This window comes from Hippopotamus amphibius, chromosome 2 (genome assembly GCF_030028045.1).
Source record: "Hippopotamus amphibius kiboko isolate mHipAmp2 chromosome 2, mHipAmp2.hap2, whole genome shotgun sequence".
NCBI classification, from domain to species: Eukaryota; Metazoa; Chordata; class Mammalia; order Artiodactyla; family Hippopotamidae; genus Hippopotamus; species Hippopotamus amphibius.
This window is the reverse complement of record NC_080187.1, coordinates 149,323,116-149,337,719: the sequence shown is the minus strand read 5'-3', so window position 1 is coordinate 149,337,719 and position 14,604 is coordinate 149,323,116. Positions and strand designations below refer to the sequence as shown.

Genomic DNA, 14,604 nt, shown 5'->3' with positions numbered 1-14,604 from the left:
ACTCACTCATTCTTTAATTGATCAATTTAATTAATACTTACTGAGCATCTTCTTTAAGCCAGGCATGGGGAAAACAGTGGTGACTAAAATAGATGTGATCCTTGCCTTCTCAGAGCAACCAGTCCTAAATTAAAAAAAAAAAAGAAAGAAAAGTAAAAGAGGGCACTCTATTTTTTCCCCCCCTAATTTGGCTATGCCTCAAGGCTTGCGGGATCTTACTTCCCCACCAGGGATCAAACCCACACCCCTTGCAGTGGAAGCGCAGAGTCTTAATCACTGGACTGCCAGGGAAGTCCCCACATAGACATGTTTTAAGGTCAAAGTGAACAGCTAGTAATCCCTGACCTTTGCATTCTACAAGGCAAGTTTATTCTTCCTGTGCTGCATGCTGAAGTTCTCCAACCCATATGCCAAGGCATGCTGCCACATTTGCTGTGGGTGTGAGAGGTGTGCAGAGATACTGAACCTCTTTGGCACAGGGAGGCTGAGTGCCCCCCTCCCCAGGGGGGCATTGTCTCAAGGGGCCACACAAACTTGACCATGACTATATGTGGCATGAGGTGAGAAAGGTTTGGGAGCCCTACTCTACGGCACAGATAAAAATTTGGTTTTAGGCGAAACTTCATGAAGTGTGAACAATTTTAAAATTGACTTCAAATATAGTCTGAAAGTCTTTGTCAACCAGATTTTCTTTAGCCAAGTTTCTGGATTGTTCAAAAACACCTAAAAATCATTTTGGTGAAGACACAGTCTTTTGAAACCAGGGGAGAAAGGTTACTGAAATCAGTACGGGAAAATTCATTTAAAAGAGGGTCTCAATTTAATATTCCCACAAACCTGAACCAACATACTGTCCAGGGAAATAAATGCTCTTTGAATCCACCTCTGTGTAGACTTCTAAGAGGATGAAAATAAAAACCAGCTTTTTATTGATTGATTGATTGATTGATATTATACTGTGTGACACTCCACAAATCCTTTAGGAATGTAAAAAAAAAAACAACAAATATCTGACTTTAAATTTTTCCTAACAATGTTAACACTACCGCCAGGCCATCTGGAATATAAGGCCCGTCTCTTCCATCAGCCGCACTGAGGACACACCTGCTTGGGACTCTCACTCAAGAACTACATACTATTCAAGTCCCATCAAAAGAGAGATGAGGAGAGCAGTATTTGAGAAAGACTGACCAAGGGGCGGGTTAGACACTTTTTCATCTCAGTTCCCCAAATTCTATTCTTATTGTGAATAAGATTAGGGAGTAACACACTTTGCTATCACCTTACCTTCCCACACAAATATCACCACTGAACCAGGATTCAAAACCATTTCCTTAGCTTTTATGGAGATTTTTTTTTTTTTTAGTGCACGGGGGGCGGGAAAAGTGTTCTGAATCTTCTGCCAATACTCTAATTAAATTGTAAGGTACTTGAGAGCAGGGACTGTCTTATCTTTATTGCTTCAGCACAAAAGTTCTAAAATCTTAGGTGCTGCGAGCATGAAAAACATTACATCATTATATGTTGAATACAAGAAACAAAGTGCCTAAACAGTAGAAAGTTATAAAACTTTCTAAAAAGGGAATCCTAACCTCCAGAAGACAAAAGTTTGGTTTTGGGTGGAACATCACCAAGTGTGAATAACTTTAAAATAAGACTTCAAACATTTAAGCGGAACAGGCTTTGCCAACCAAGTTTTCTTTAGCCACTTTCTGGATAGTTTCAAAAAACATTTAAAACCTATTTTAGTGAAGAAATAATCTTTTAAAACCAGGTCCTGAAGGTTGTTGACATCAGCATTGGCAAATTCACTTAGATGAAGGTGCTCAAAAATACACCTGCCACAAAAACCACAATAAAAGTTTAAATTCTCCTGGACACCTGTGAGTTAAAACAACAGACCCAGAGCGGTGATGCTGCCAATTTCCTTGTGTCTAGCTGCCCTGCTTGCAGTCCAGGAAAGGTATCTCCTGTCAATTCCTGAAAGGGAATTTAGCTGCCAAATCAGGAGGAAAAAGCAAGGACAGAAACTCTGTGAAGCTGGCACCAGAGCTTACAAGACACTGAGAGTAATATTTGGGGAAAAAAAATCACTTAAAGACGAATGCCAAGATTTCAATGGATTTAAATCATTATAAGATCTTTCGTGCCTAAGACCATGAAAAATCTCGGACCTGAGAAACGAGTCTAGAGAAACTAGCACTGTAAAGGACACCTAGTTACTACTAGAAAATCTACTGCCCGTGGGATTAGAAATGACAACGGCAACCTGGTATATTGCTAAATACACAGTGGGCCCTGTTATAATAGCTGACTTTTATAGATACAGGGATTTACTAAAGGCCCAGTCATGCCCCTAGGAAGGTAACACTGTGGCTGCGTATACAGAAAGAGCGTCCCTGTAACTGGGAAACAGCGATCGCCGCTCTATCCCACACCACCAGTACCCCTTATGGTCTGAGACTTTGGGAAGAGGCAGTTCAGAAAGCTCCGTGGACACAGAGAGTCAAGTATTTCAGGTTCAATCCAACTCGTTAATTTTTCAGTACATTCTCAAGAACCTCCATGCATGAGAAAACTTGGACTTGGGGAAGGGAATTCCAGGGGGAGGGGAGGGAGGGGAATAGTCCGATTGGGGAGCACACCCGCGCCACTTCCACTGCCCCCCCATGCCTAAGTCGGGGCGCCCTGCTCCTCCGAGCCCCTGAGCTCCCGTCGCCCCCAGGTCGTGCTTCCCAGGGGGGTAAAGGTGCCCGCGCCCCCAGCAGGGCCCCCCCCGGGGATTTGCCCCCCTGCCCCCCACGCAGACACCTAAGCCCGGGCGCCCCACGCTCCGGGCCCCGGTCCGTCCCGGGAAGGGAGACGCGCTTCCCAGGCCAGAGCAGGTGCCCGCGCCCCAGCACGCGGAGTCCGGGGAGGCGGCCTGGGAGCTCCGCCCAGATGCCGGGCCCCGCACCGGGTCCCCGCGGGGCCGCGGTAACCCGGAAGTGGCGGCGGCGGCGGCGGGCGTGCGGGAGCGGGGGGCGGGGGCCGGCGCGCTCCAGCCGGCATGGCCGCCGCCGCCGGCTTTGTGTGCCGCGCGCGGGCCCCGGCTGCCCGCGCCTCGCCCGGCCCGCGGGGCCGCCGCTGACCCGCCCCGGCTCCCAGCGCCGCGCCCGCCGGGCCGGCCCCGCCTCCCTCCCCCCTCCTGCGCCTCCCCTCCCCCTCCTCCTCCAGCGGCCGGGCGGGCGGGCCGCAGCCGCCCTCCGCGCTCAGCTCGCCCGCTCCTCGCCGCGCGCCCGCCCGCCCTCGCGCCCTCGCGCCCTCGCTCCGGAGCCAACCTGCCTGCCTGTCGTGCCGGCGGCGGCGGCGGCGACGGCGGGCTCGAGGCCGCCCCGATGCCCGAGCCAGGCCCCAGGATGAACGGCTTCTCGCTGGGCGAGCTGTGCTGGCTCTTCTGCTGCCCGCCCTGCCCGAGCCGCATCGCCGCCAAGCTGGCCTTCCTGCCGCCGGAGCCCACCTACACGGTGCTTGCGCCCGAGCAGCGCGGCCCCGGCGCGCCCGCCCCGGCCTCCGCGGCGGCCGCTACCGCCGCCGCCGCCGCCGCCGCCGCCACCGCCGCGGCCCAGCCGGCGCCGCAGCAGCCCGAGGAGGGCGCGGGCGCGGGGCCCGGCGCGTGCAGCCTGCACCTGAGCGAGCGCGCCGACTGGCAGTACTCGCAGCGCGAGCTGGACGCCGTCGAGGTCTTCTTCTCGCGCACCGCCCGGGACAACCGGCTCGGCTGCATGTTTGTGCGCTGCGCGCCCTCCAGCCGCTACACGCTGCTCTTCTCGCACGGCAACGCCGTGGACCTGGGCCAGATGTGCAGCTTCTACATCGGCCTCGGCTCGCGCATCAACTGCAACATCTTCTCCTACGACTACTCGGGCTACGGCGTCAGCTCGGGCAAGCCCTCCGAGAAGAACCTCTACGCCGACATCGACGCCGCGTGGCAGGCGCTGCGCACCCGGTGAGCCCGGCGGGGGTCGCCAGGCCTGGCCTGCCGCTGCAGGGAGGCGGGCTGGGGGTCCCCCGGGGGCGTCTGGGGCGGCCTGACCCTCCTCCCGGGCTGTGGGCGAGCAGAGACACCCCCACCCCCCACCCCCGGCTCGCGGCCGCCGTGGATTCTCTTTTCTTCTCCCTCCCTAGCTTTCTCTCCCTCCCTCCAAAACCGCGCCAGCCCTCTGGTTCCTGGAGAGTTCAGATTCGGAGGATTTTGCCTGCTTTGGCCCTCCTGGGTGCCCCCGACCCACCGGCTGAGTCTTTTGTGCTCTGGTCACCGCGAGTGGCAACGTGGGGGTGTTTAAATACCGGGCAGAAACAACTTGGTTCGCATTCAGTTTGTATGAGCTAGCAGCCGAGGGCCGGAGGTCCTCAGGCTGGAGTGACCTTGGGCAAGGCGCATGAGTCTCAGGCCTCTGTCTCCTTCCTTGGAAAATCAGGGGACGAGACTGGACGACTTCTAAAGATGTTCCAGTTGTAAAGTGCTCCGCGGGACGATGTCTGGGCGGCCTTGGAGGCAGCTGGAGGGTCGGATGGTGTGAAGTTTGCTTCCTGGTGGGGCTGAGTAGCTGGCACTGCGGAGGGGAAGTTAACTGGTGGCTGTGGGCCTGGCATCTTCCTCAGAGCTTCAGTAAAAACCCAGGATGAATTGGAATCTATGTTATAGGTTTTGCGGAATCTCTTGACCTTGAGTTAGCATTCACAGAAGGACTCGAAAGTATTTATGGAGGGAGGGCCTTTTCTGTGCAAGACACACATTGCGGGGTGTGGTTTCGGGGCTACACCTGGTAAGACCAGCAAACAAAACTTGAGTGTTAGTCTCAAGTGAAGCAAAAGTCTGGTAAGCGGGCAAGTCACATCAGCTGTTTGTGCTCCAGTTTGGGTATCTATGACTTTGCCCCGGCCACCTGGTAGCAGGGATGGTGAAAATACTGGAGGTCATGTCTTTTATGACATCAGATGGCTCAAATGAAAGAATCCCCAGAATAAGTATAATTGTCCCTGCTATGGCTATCCACACATACAGTCTTTATCTAAAATGTGTTTGCTTGGTTTATACAGACTGCAGACCTTAGTGATTTTTTTCTCCATTCCAGTTCATACGCACACTCATAGATCACCCTATGCCTTTCTGGGAAGATGGCTTGTCCAACAGGGAAGTACTTGGGAGTTAATACATTGCTTATTCACGTTCTCTATTCAAGTTCTGAAGGACTTCATTTGGATGATAGCTTTTTGAAAGTGGTTTAGGCTGAGATTGTATCATAGGCAGATAGACTGAGTTAGAATCTACAAGTATTTCAAAAGGCCACCTGTTGCGGTAAAGGGTTTCAAAAGTACGTGTGTCACACACAGTCAATAGATTGTTAGAAACTGCTGTTGGTAAAGGTATTAAAGGTGAGGGTTGGCATTAGGTCTTTTTAAAGTGAAACATTAAAATTCTACCTTGAGTAGGTTTTATGGTAAAATCTCTGTGGAACACTGTTCCTGTATGTGTGTGTCTGGATTAGAATGAAATCCTTTCAGATGTAAGGCTAACCTTTGCCCTGAATATGCAGGTGTGTCTGTGTTACAACATATGTGAGGCATAGTTATTTCCTGGAGACTTTTGTCATATTTAATTTAATTAAGGGCATTGTTTTAGGTAAGGTTAAATTTTGAATTGTGCAATGGTATAGCTAAACTTTGTACAGGATTTCTTTAATTTTATACTAAAACATATCTAGATTGATTTACTCACCTGTAAAATAGGTTAGAACTTAAAGGCTAAATGAGAATCTTAGGATTTGAAGAAATCTTACACATCTTCTTGTCCTGTGCCTTTCAAACTTTTTTGATTGTGACCCAAAGTAAGAAACACATTTTACATCTAGATCAAGCGCGCGCGCGCGCGCGCGCGCACGCGCACACACACACACACACACACACACACACACATCTGTGTCTATATATCTGAAGCAAATGTCTCACAAAGCTATTTTTGCCTGTGGGCAAATACACATGTAGACTATGTTCTGGTGGTGGTGGTGGTGGTGGTGGTGTTTGTTAGAAGAAAAAGAATGCTGGTGGTGAAGGACTAAGTTTATTTCGCATCTCATTTATGGGCACTGTCTGTGTGCACCCTCATTTGCCAGAGGCCGGGGGAAGAGCAGTAGGTCTCCTGGCTGCGAGTGTAGTACTCTCCACAACACCGTGCTGTCCTATTTATCAAATTTCTCTAGAGGTGCATTTACATGTCTCAGTTATTCTAATAGGCTAGGAGTTACTTGACTCTGAAGCTAAGCAGTGCCTTAACTGCCTTCTTTTAGCCTTTCCCCTCACTCTGCTCTCTGTAGGTTTTCTGCCCTAACCTTACCTGGAAGATGCCCTTTTCTCTGCATTTACGGCTCTGTCCAGGTCATTGCCACGGCAGCAGTGCCTCCCGCCACATGTACCCATTTTCCTGTGGCTGCCTCAGATCCCCTTTCCCACCCCCAGCCTTCATGTCTTCCTTGGGGCTCTTTCTCTTTTCTGATCTCCTGATGAACCACGCTGCTCAGAACACTGATCAGAGAGCCCATCCTGTCCTAAATCATCTCTATTTCTGCACTTCGGTTACTCCCCCAGGAGGATTGTAAGGTGTGTGCATCAGTGCTGTGTGTCCCCCAAAGTGCCCAGCCCAGTACTTGCGCTCCCTCCTCAAGTTCAGGTATATGCCCTTTCCCTGTGCCCCAAATTCTCAATCCTGACTGGGTCCCGATTGGGTTCTGGGACCCTTGGTGTTCCTGTGCACCTGGTACTCAGCTCCTTTGCCTGCACTTATCACACTGTGTTGCTGTGTCCTGTTGTATAACAGCATCCCACTAGGTTGAAAGTTCTTTCGGGGCAAGGACTCTCTGTCACCTGCATTCCCAACAATTGGCAAAGTGCCTTAAAATAATAGGCACTCATTAAATATTTGTGTAATGGGTTGCACATGTGGGTGCCCCATAAATAAATGGGATAGCTTCAAATTTTCTTTATTTTCTTACAAAGGGTGGCATCTGTTTTATCTCTAGGGTTTGGTATCCATGGGCATAGCCATAGGCAAAGAAAGGGGTTACAGTGTATTGGCTCAAGGTCTGATCTGCTTTGTATCCATTACATGCCCATGTTTCAACACTGAAGTATCTGTATTGAACAGAAGAGTAACAGTAACCCTTTTGTATTTCTCTTCATCCTTTCTCCATTACTATCTGTGCATGCTGTAGAGAGCTGCCCAGTCCTTGGTGGAGGACTTCAATCACAAATACTACCTAGTATTTCCGTGGGTAAAGGTAGCAAATTCCCTAAATGATGAAAGTAGAGTGGGCCAGTAATCTAAGGTAAGGTTTTCGGGAGGAAGTAAATTTGAAGGCAAGAAAGGTGGTCAGTGCTATTTGGCCAGTAGATGATTATTTTCAGCATTTGAAAAATGATTGAAAAGGGTGTAGAAGAGAGGCAGGATTTGAAAGAGCCAGGGAGAGTGTGGATTCAGCACAGAAGTAAGCTGGTGTCTTACTAGGTTCAGACTGCTGTAGCAAAGTGCCGTACTCTGGGTGGCTTAAAAGCAACAAGAATTTCTCAGTTCTGGAGGCTAGAAGTCTGAGATCAGGGTGCCAGCATGGTTGGGCTCTGGTGAGAATCCTTTTTCTGGTTTCGGACTTCTCATTGTTTCCTCACATGGTGGAAGGGGCAAGGCTGCTTTCTTGGGCTGGTTTATAAGGGCACTAATCCCATTCATATGGGTTCCACCCTTATGACCTAGTCACCTTTGAAAAGCCCCACCTGCTAATAACATCACCCTGTGAGTTAGATTCCAACATATACATTTTGGGGGTGGTGATGACCTCGAGGGGCGCGTTAGGGATACAGCTGTTTCACTTTGTTGTATAGTGGAAACTGGCACAACATTGTAAAGCAATTATACTCCAATAAAGATTTGAGGGGAAAAATTGGGGGGATGGGACACATGCACGTGTGCTCCCCCCCCCCCCCCCCCAAAAGTCACACAATATTCAGGCTACCGGCAGTTGGTATTAGAACAGTGAGAGATACAGTTGAGAATCTAAACGGGGTAGAAGCCTTGAAGGTTAGGACATGTTTTACATTTGAGTTACTGATAAACTTTATAAGCATGTTGGGAATCCAAGCAACTGAGGGAATGGATTGGAATCACTTAGAAATATTTGTAGAAAGGACACTGTGAAAATCAGCGTAGGCTTATGGAAGGGTAGTGCTGTAATTCGAGCTGTAATTAATCTGTGCAGGAAAAGCTGACTGTTGCTTAAGATGGGATTAAGTAGGCAGATTAAGTCTCCTCAACACACATCCTTCGGGGTCTTCTGGGATGTGAGCAGCTTTAGGTTGCAGAATTGGGACCTGTGATTCAAGAGGGAGTGAGTCAAGCTGATTTGAAGGTGCAAACCCAAGCGAGCAAATAACCCAGAGAATGAGGTATAAGTTAGGCAGGGAGAATTTTGGCTGGAACATTTTAATCTAGAGGAAGAGGAGAGCAGGGGCATTTCTGATTCATTATGTTATTAGTGTTTACCGTTGCCATCCCCAGAAGCTGTTCCCTGCAAAGACTGGCGGAGAGAGGCATTTGGTAACATTGGCAGAGAAACTGGCCTATTCAGAGAAAGCAAATGCAGAGAGAGGAAGGGTAAATAAGAACTTTCAGGGAATTCCCTGGCGGGCTAGTTGTTAAGACTCTGCACTTTCTTTGCCGGGTCCTGGGTCCAATCCCTAGTCAGGGAACTAAGATCCTACAAGCTGAGAGGCTGGGGGAAAAAACAAAAACAAAACTTTCAGTGCCTAGGTACAAAAGACAAGTTAAAAAGACTTACTATTGCGTTCACTTATTCATTCATTTTTTTTCTGTCTCTCTGTTTGCATTCCTTATTTCCTTCTCTTTCTTTTTTTTTTTTAAGATTTATTTATTTATTTATTATTTATTTAATTTTTGGCTGCGTTGGGTCTTGGTTGCTGTGCACGGTCTTTCTCTAGTTGTGGAAAGTGGGAGCTACTCTTCATTGTGGTGCACGGGCTTCTCAGTGTGGTGGCTTCTCTTGCTGCGGAGCATGGTCTCTAGGCACACGGGCTTCAGTAGTTGTGGCGCACGGGCTTAGTTGCTCCACGACACGTGGGATCTTCCTGGACCAGGGCTCGCATCCATGTCCCCTGCATTGGCAGGTGGACTCTTCAGCACTGTGCCACCAGGGAAGTCCCACACTCATTCATTCTTTCAACTAATACACCATTAACTATTGAACACACATATTGATACTGTGCTTGTACCAGACACTAAGGTAGGTTCGCTTGAGTATCGTTGATCTCAAACTGTTTCTTTTTGCTGTGCAAGGATGGAGTAGATATCAGAGGCATTTTGAATGCGTAGCCATGTGTTGCTCTTTTATAACTTTTGCATCTGTGATTCATAGGGTCCGTAACTGAAAAATCCCTAAGTCATGGGAAGGCTGTGGTGGATTTCCTCAGGTAGTGGCATCCTTGAACAGCACCTTCAGTTGGTTGTGAATGTTGTTTACAGTTAGGACTCAGGATGGATTTCTCCTGGGAGGAGCAACACAGTTACTACTTTCCTGAGCGTGTTGAAGTGAATGACCTAACTTCTTTGTTCTCAGTTTTCTCAGAGAGAATTCTACGGTGCCATTAAAGGAAGAACGCTCAAGATTTCTACCTGAGTTTGACTGATTAGGAACAAGGAAAACAGAATGTGTTATGAATAATGTGTTCCTTGAAGGCACAATGATCTTTCTAGAATGGAAATAGAATGCCAGCTTGCAATTCAAGGCAGTCAATGTGAAAATGTCCCATTAGGAAGAATGTAACTCTTAGGAACAGACCTGTTAAAATTGACATAGGTTGAGTGTGTGTTTTGGGGGTTTGCTTAGAGCCTTTTTTTTTTTTTTTTTGTCTGCATTGGATCTTCATTGCTGTTCACGGGCTTTCTCTAGTTATGGCAGGCGGGCGGAGGGTACTTTTTGTTGTGGTGCGCAGGCTTCTCATTGCGGTGGCTTCTCTTGTTGCAGAGCACGGGCTCTAGGCATGTGGGTTTCAGTCGTTGTGGCGCGCGTGCTCTAGAGCGCAGGCTCAGTAGTTGTGGCGCACGGGCTTAGTTGCTCCACAGCATGTGGGATCTTCCTGGACCAGGGATTGAACCCGTGTCTCCTGCATTGGCAGGCAGATTCTTCACCACTGAGCCACCAGGGAAGTCCCCAGCCTTTTCTTTAATGTTCCCGTCCTCCTCCTCCAGTGCTCTCGGGCCATACCTGGTTCTTCAGTCTGCCCTCACTGTGCCATCAGGCAGGGGTTCTCTCTAGCAGAACCAGATTCTGAGCTGTCACCCCATCCCACCAAAGCTTACTTTCTCATGGTTCTACTTTTTGTGGGGGCCATACGTTCCCCTAGTAACCCAGGTGCCAAAGATCTGACAAGCCTTTTCTTGTTTCTGTGTTAATGGTCAGTCACTCCTTAATGGGTTTCCTTTTCCGAGCATACTTGTTTTTATTGAGGGTGAACTTGGAGGCTCAGTCTTATCTAAAATTCAGTCTGAACTTTACTGGTGCAGTGGTGTTTTTGTGACGAGCACCCCCGCCCCCTTTTGTTTCTGAAGAAGTCACTTGAATGATACTATCCTGAGCTCACTTAGAGCAAATCGTTGAGGTCACTCCCCACCTTCTGCTACAGCTTGCACTTCCCTCTCTCTCTCCGTATTTAGTGACCACTCTACCCGTATTAATAACCCCGCATAGGACTCCAGAATCTGGCTTCAGGAATTTTACCATTCGTTGTGGTAGCAGATTTACCTTCTCTGCTGGATTTTGCTTATGTGAGGGCATAAATGCGCCCCACTCTATGAAGCCTCATATACAAGAACCCAAAGTCGCAACACAGATACTCTTGGGAGATCATTATTTGGGTATCAGAATGATTTTTTTTTTTTTTTAGGATTGCTTTAAGTAATAGGCTGGCTGATGTGCAAAACCTTTAATTTGCAAAAGTTAGATGAACACAAAACTTACTGAACTAGGGAGATTAATTCTAATTCCAGCAGTCCCTCTAATCCGTGATGTCACCTTGCATAGGTGTGAACTTTCAAAGATGAGAACGAGTGTTCCATCACCGTCAGGTGTGAGTGACACTGCAGCCTGCCCTCTGTCTCCTATTGCTGGCAATCCTTCAGCTCTACCACCTCCCACCTCCTCTCCATCCTCCAGTCAGTACCTCTTCTTGCCTGTTCACTCGATGCCAGCCCCTGTATGCCAGCTGCTGTACTGCACTACTGTACTTTTCAAGGGACTGTACTGTCAGATTAAAAATGTTTTGCTTATTTTTTATGTTTGTTTTGTATGTAGTATTTGTGTGAAAAGTGTTATAAACCTATTCCAGTACAGTGCGATATAGCCGGTTGTGTTAGTTGGGTACCTGGGCTCACTCTGCTGGACTTAACAAAAAATTGTACTTAGGAATGCACTCTCAGAACAGAGCTTGTCCATGTGTAGGGGACTTACTGTACACGTCTTCTGAGGTGCCTTCTTTAAGGCTGTGTTTCATGATTTTCAGGGGAAGTTCCTAATGTTTTTGAATTTGCTTTTCTTGACTACCCCGAGAAACATGATAGATTCAGTCTCTACAGTGGGTCTCAACCCTGGCTGCACTTAAGCAGTAGTAGGTACATTTTGTGTGTGTGTGTGTGTGTGTGTGTGTATCTAGACATGTGCATGTATGTGTGTCTGTGTACATATGTATAAGGGAACACGTGTGTGTGCACACGTGCAGCCAGTGTTGAGATGCACTTGCCTAGAAACTACAGTTAAAGATTGGCCACAATTACAGTTGGTTAAAACTTGAAGAAAACAATGCTAGAGAAGATTTTTTTATACACTTAGATGGTTTTAGTCCAAGGTCTTTGGTGGCCAGGAACCCACTAGCATGGACCAAGTAGGGGGCAATTGTAGACAGGACACAGCTATGTTCATGCTTGCAAGATTCCTGAGCCCCCCAGGGACTGAAGCTGGGGACTTGGAAGCTGTCTTGGCCCTTGGGCCTCATGCTCTCAGCTTCCTCTGTCTGAGCTGGTGCCTCCCAGCTCCTTCTTTCTGCGTGCCTGGTCCATCGTTCTTTGTACAACAAGCCTCTTCCCTGTTCCAGGTCTCTGTGCATCACCTCACCCCACCCCCCAACCCAGCTGCGCTTACCCCAGCCTCAGCTGCCCAGGAGCTGGCCTCCCTCTGGCTTCTAGATACCTCATTCCTATTCTTTTTTCTTTTCTTTTTAATTTTTATTGGGGTATAGTTGAGTTACAATGCTGTGTTGGTATCAGGTGTACAGAGAAGTGAATCAACCATACATATACATATATCCACTCTTTTTTTAAGATTCTTTTCCCATATAGGCCATTACAGAGCACCAAGTAGAGTTCCCTGTGCTCTACAGTAGGTTCCCATTAGTTATCTATTTTATATATAGTACTGTCGTTCCCATTCTTGATTCCCCCGTCGTACCCCGGGATGAGGTGGTGTACGTGAACAGGGCTCCCTCCTCGGGGGTAAGGTGGGGCTGTGGCCGGGATTCGCACCTCCTCACACGTCCATCACTGGCACTTCAGGGCCTCGGTCAGTCCTGCTCCTCTTCCAGGTGGAGAGGGTTGCCCGGGGCAGTCTCCACTCTCCACTCAGCCCCAGTGTGTGTGTCAAGAGAGCACGGGCCTTGAAGAATAGACCATAATTAATAGACCTTAAACCAGGTCAGTAGAGCAGTGACGTGGCTGCCTCGTGACCGGAGTATGGCTCTCTTTGTGAGCCTGGAAATGGAAGCCCTATGGAAAAGTAGGGCTTTCCTCTTGAGCTGCCTCCCCGCTCTCTGCCCTAGGGCGGATGCGCCACCCACCCTGCGATGGGGCCGCTGTGCAGACGGTCTGTGGTGTGGATGGAATTCTGTGCTACCCGAGGGGCTACGGAGCCCAGGAGGCGGCGGGAAAAGGAGAGAAGAGGGGGGCAGGGGAGCCCCAACTCTGCAGGGGCCAGTGGACTCCTGTGTCACTGAGTCACAAGAGATCCCCAGCTTGCAATGATTTAATGATTCACTTCATTTAGATGATTTACAGCCAGAACTGATTTCTGGCTCTTATGTCAGAGCAGCTCAGGCAAGGTTGTCTCAAGGGTAACCTGAAGAGGAATGTGGCCGCAAGCCTTCACTGTCTCTGCTGTTTTTCACGGTTATGGGCAGAGATTTTTGGAGTCAAACAGACCTGAGTTTAGGTCCTGCCTGGGCCACTAATTAACTGCTTGACCCCAGGCAAGTTTCCTAACCTTTTTGAACCTCAGTTAAAATAATACCAGTGGTGGTTGCAGGGGCTCAAAATTGGCCCCTCCAAAATATGTCTCTTTGGCATAAGGATTATTTGAGACTGATTATTTAAAGAAACTGCAGACACAGGCGAAGCTGTGGAAAACCCGGAGTAGAAGTTACCTTTTTGTAAGAGACATTTACATGTATAAGGGAAATCTCCATTTGTAAGGGTGTCGTTCCTGCTGCTCCCGGAAGTGGGGGTGGGGTGGGGTGGGGACGGGAGGGACCTGATCTCTAGAAGCTCTTATCGGTGCAGAAGGTGATGGCTTAAATCTGCATAACAACCTCACCTTTGTTTTCTCTGTTTTTCCTGGCTGGTGACCTCCCAGAGCTGATCCCTACCAGCATCTTCTTTTGCTTTAGCTGAAGATGGTATTTAAGGTGAGGGCTTCCGCTTCAGAGTTACTCAGTTTTCCTGTTTTTTTCCCATGTATGCATGTTATTAAACTTTTGTTTGCTTTTCTCCTGTTAATCTGTCTTATATCAATTTAATTAGTAGACCAGCCAAAGAACCTAGAAAGGAAGAAGGGGAAATTTTATTATTATTACCATGTATTACCCTACATGGTGGCAATAATAATAATAATAATAATAACAGTGGCCACATGTCAGATGCTCTAGCACAGTGCTTTCCACATAGAGGACAACAAGTGGGGAATTATTGTTAAGATCGTTGAGAGCATTAGAGCTGTAATTACCAAAGACTCACATGATGCTGTAGACCAGACGCTTAGATCAGGTGTTAAAGAAATTGCTCCCTTCCCCACCTCCATGGATGTAAATAATACCCAGGGCGAGTGAGCTTGGTGGGTGTGGCTATAGAGGAACTGTAAAGAAGTTTTCGTTTTATTTGCAGCTAAAGGGAAAGAGGCTCTTTGAATTGTTCCTCTGGCCTTCGAGGGCTCTATGTATCCTGTTTTGGCTTTGGGGTCGGGTGTGCATTAGTATTTTAAATCGGATAGCACTTCATCTACCAAGGTGTTTATATCCCCAAAGGAGATCTTAAAAGAAGAGGAAACCTTACCTGTAATTCAACACCTTGCAGTTACTTTGCAAACGCTTCCTCTTTTGCTCCCTCCCGTCTGCCCTGCTGTTTCCGGGCTTAGCTCAGGAGCTGAAGCTTGTGTTCTGGGTGGAACCAGAAACTTCCTTGGGCATAGAGTCAGGGATGGGGAGGACGAGGAGGCAAAACCCCCTCTTTCTCCACCACTC

At 48.4% G+C, this 14,604-nt stretch overlaps 1 protein-coding gene and 1 long non-coding RNA gene across 6 annotated transcripts in view; one reads left to right on the top strand and one right to left on the bottom strand.

Moving 5' to 3' along the window:
• LOC130844104 (uncharacterized) overlaps positions 1-3,458 on the bottom strand; it is a 64,907-nt gene extending 61,449 nt beyond the window's left edge. Inside the window, exons 1-2 of one of the 2 annotated variants that reach the window (XR_009051179.1) lie at positions 3,321-3,458; positions 42-124 (exon numbers count right to left, since the gene is read on the bottom strand). This is a non-coding gene — a long non-coding RNA (uncharacterized LOC130844104). Of the gene's footprint in view, positions 1-41; positions 2,750-3,320 lie in introns of those variants that run through there. The other variant, XR_009051180.1, reaches the window with a different exon arrangement.
• ABHD17C (abhydrolase domain containing 17C, depalmitoylase) overlaps positions 3,378-14,604 on the top strand; it is a 57,227-nt gene continuing 46,000 nt past the window's right edge. For 3 of the 4 annotated variants that reach the window (XM_057720182.1, XM_057720184.1, XM_057720181.1), the window contains exon 1: positions 3,378-3,988. In XM_057720182.1, coding sequence (XP_057576165.1) covers positions 3,378-3,988 — 611 coding nt within the window. Of the gene's footprint in view, positions 3,989-11,126; positions 12,185-14,604 lie in introns of those variants that run through there. The other variant, XM_057720183.1, reaches the window with a different exon arrangement.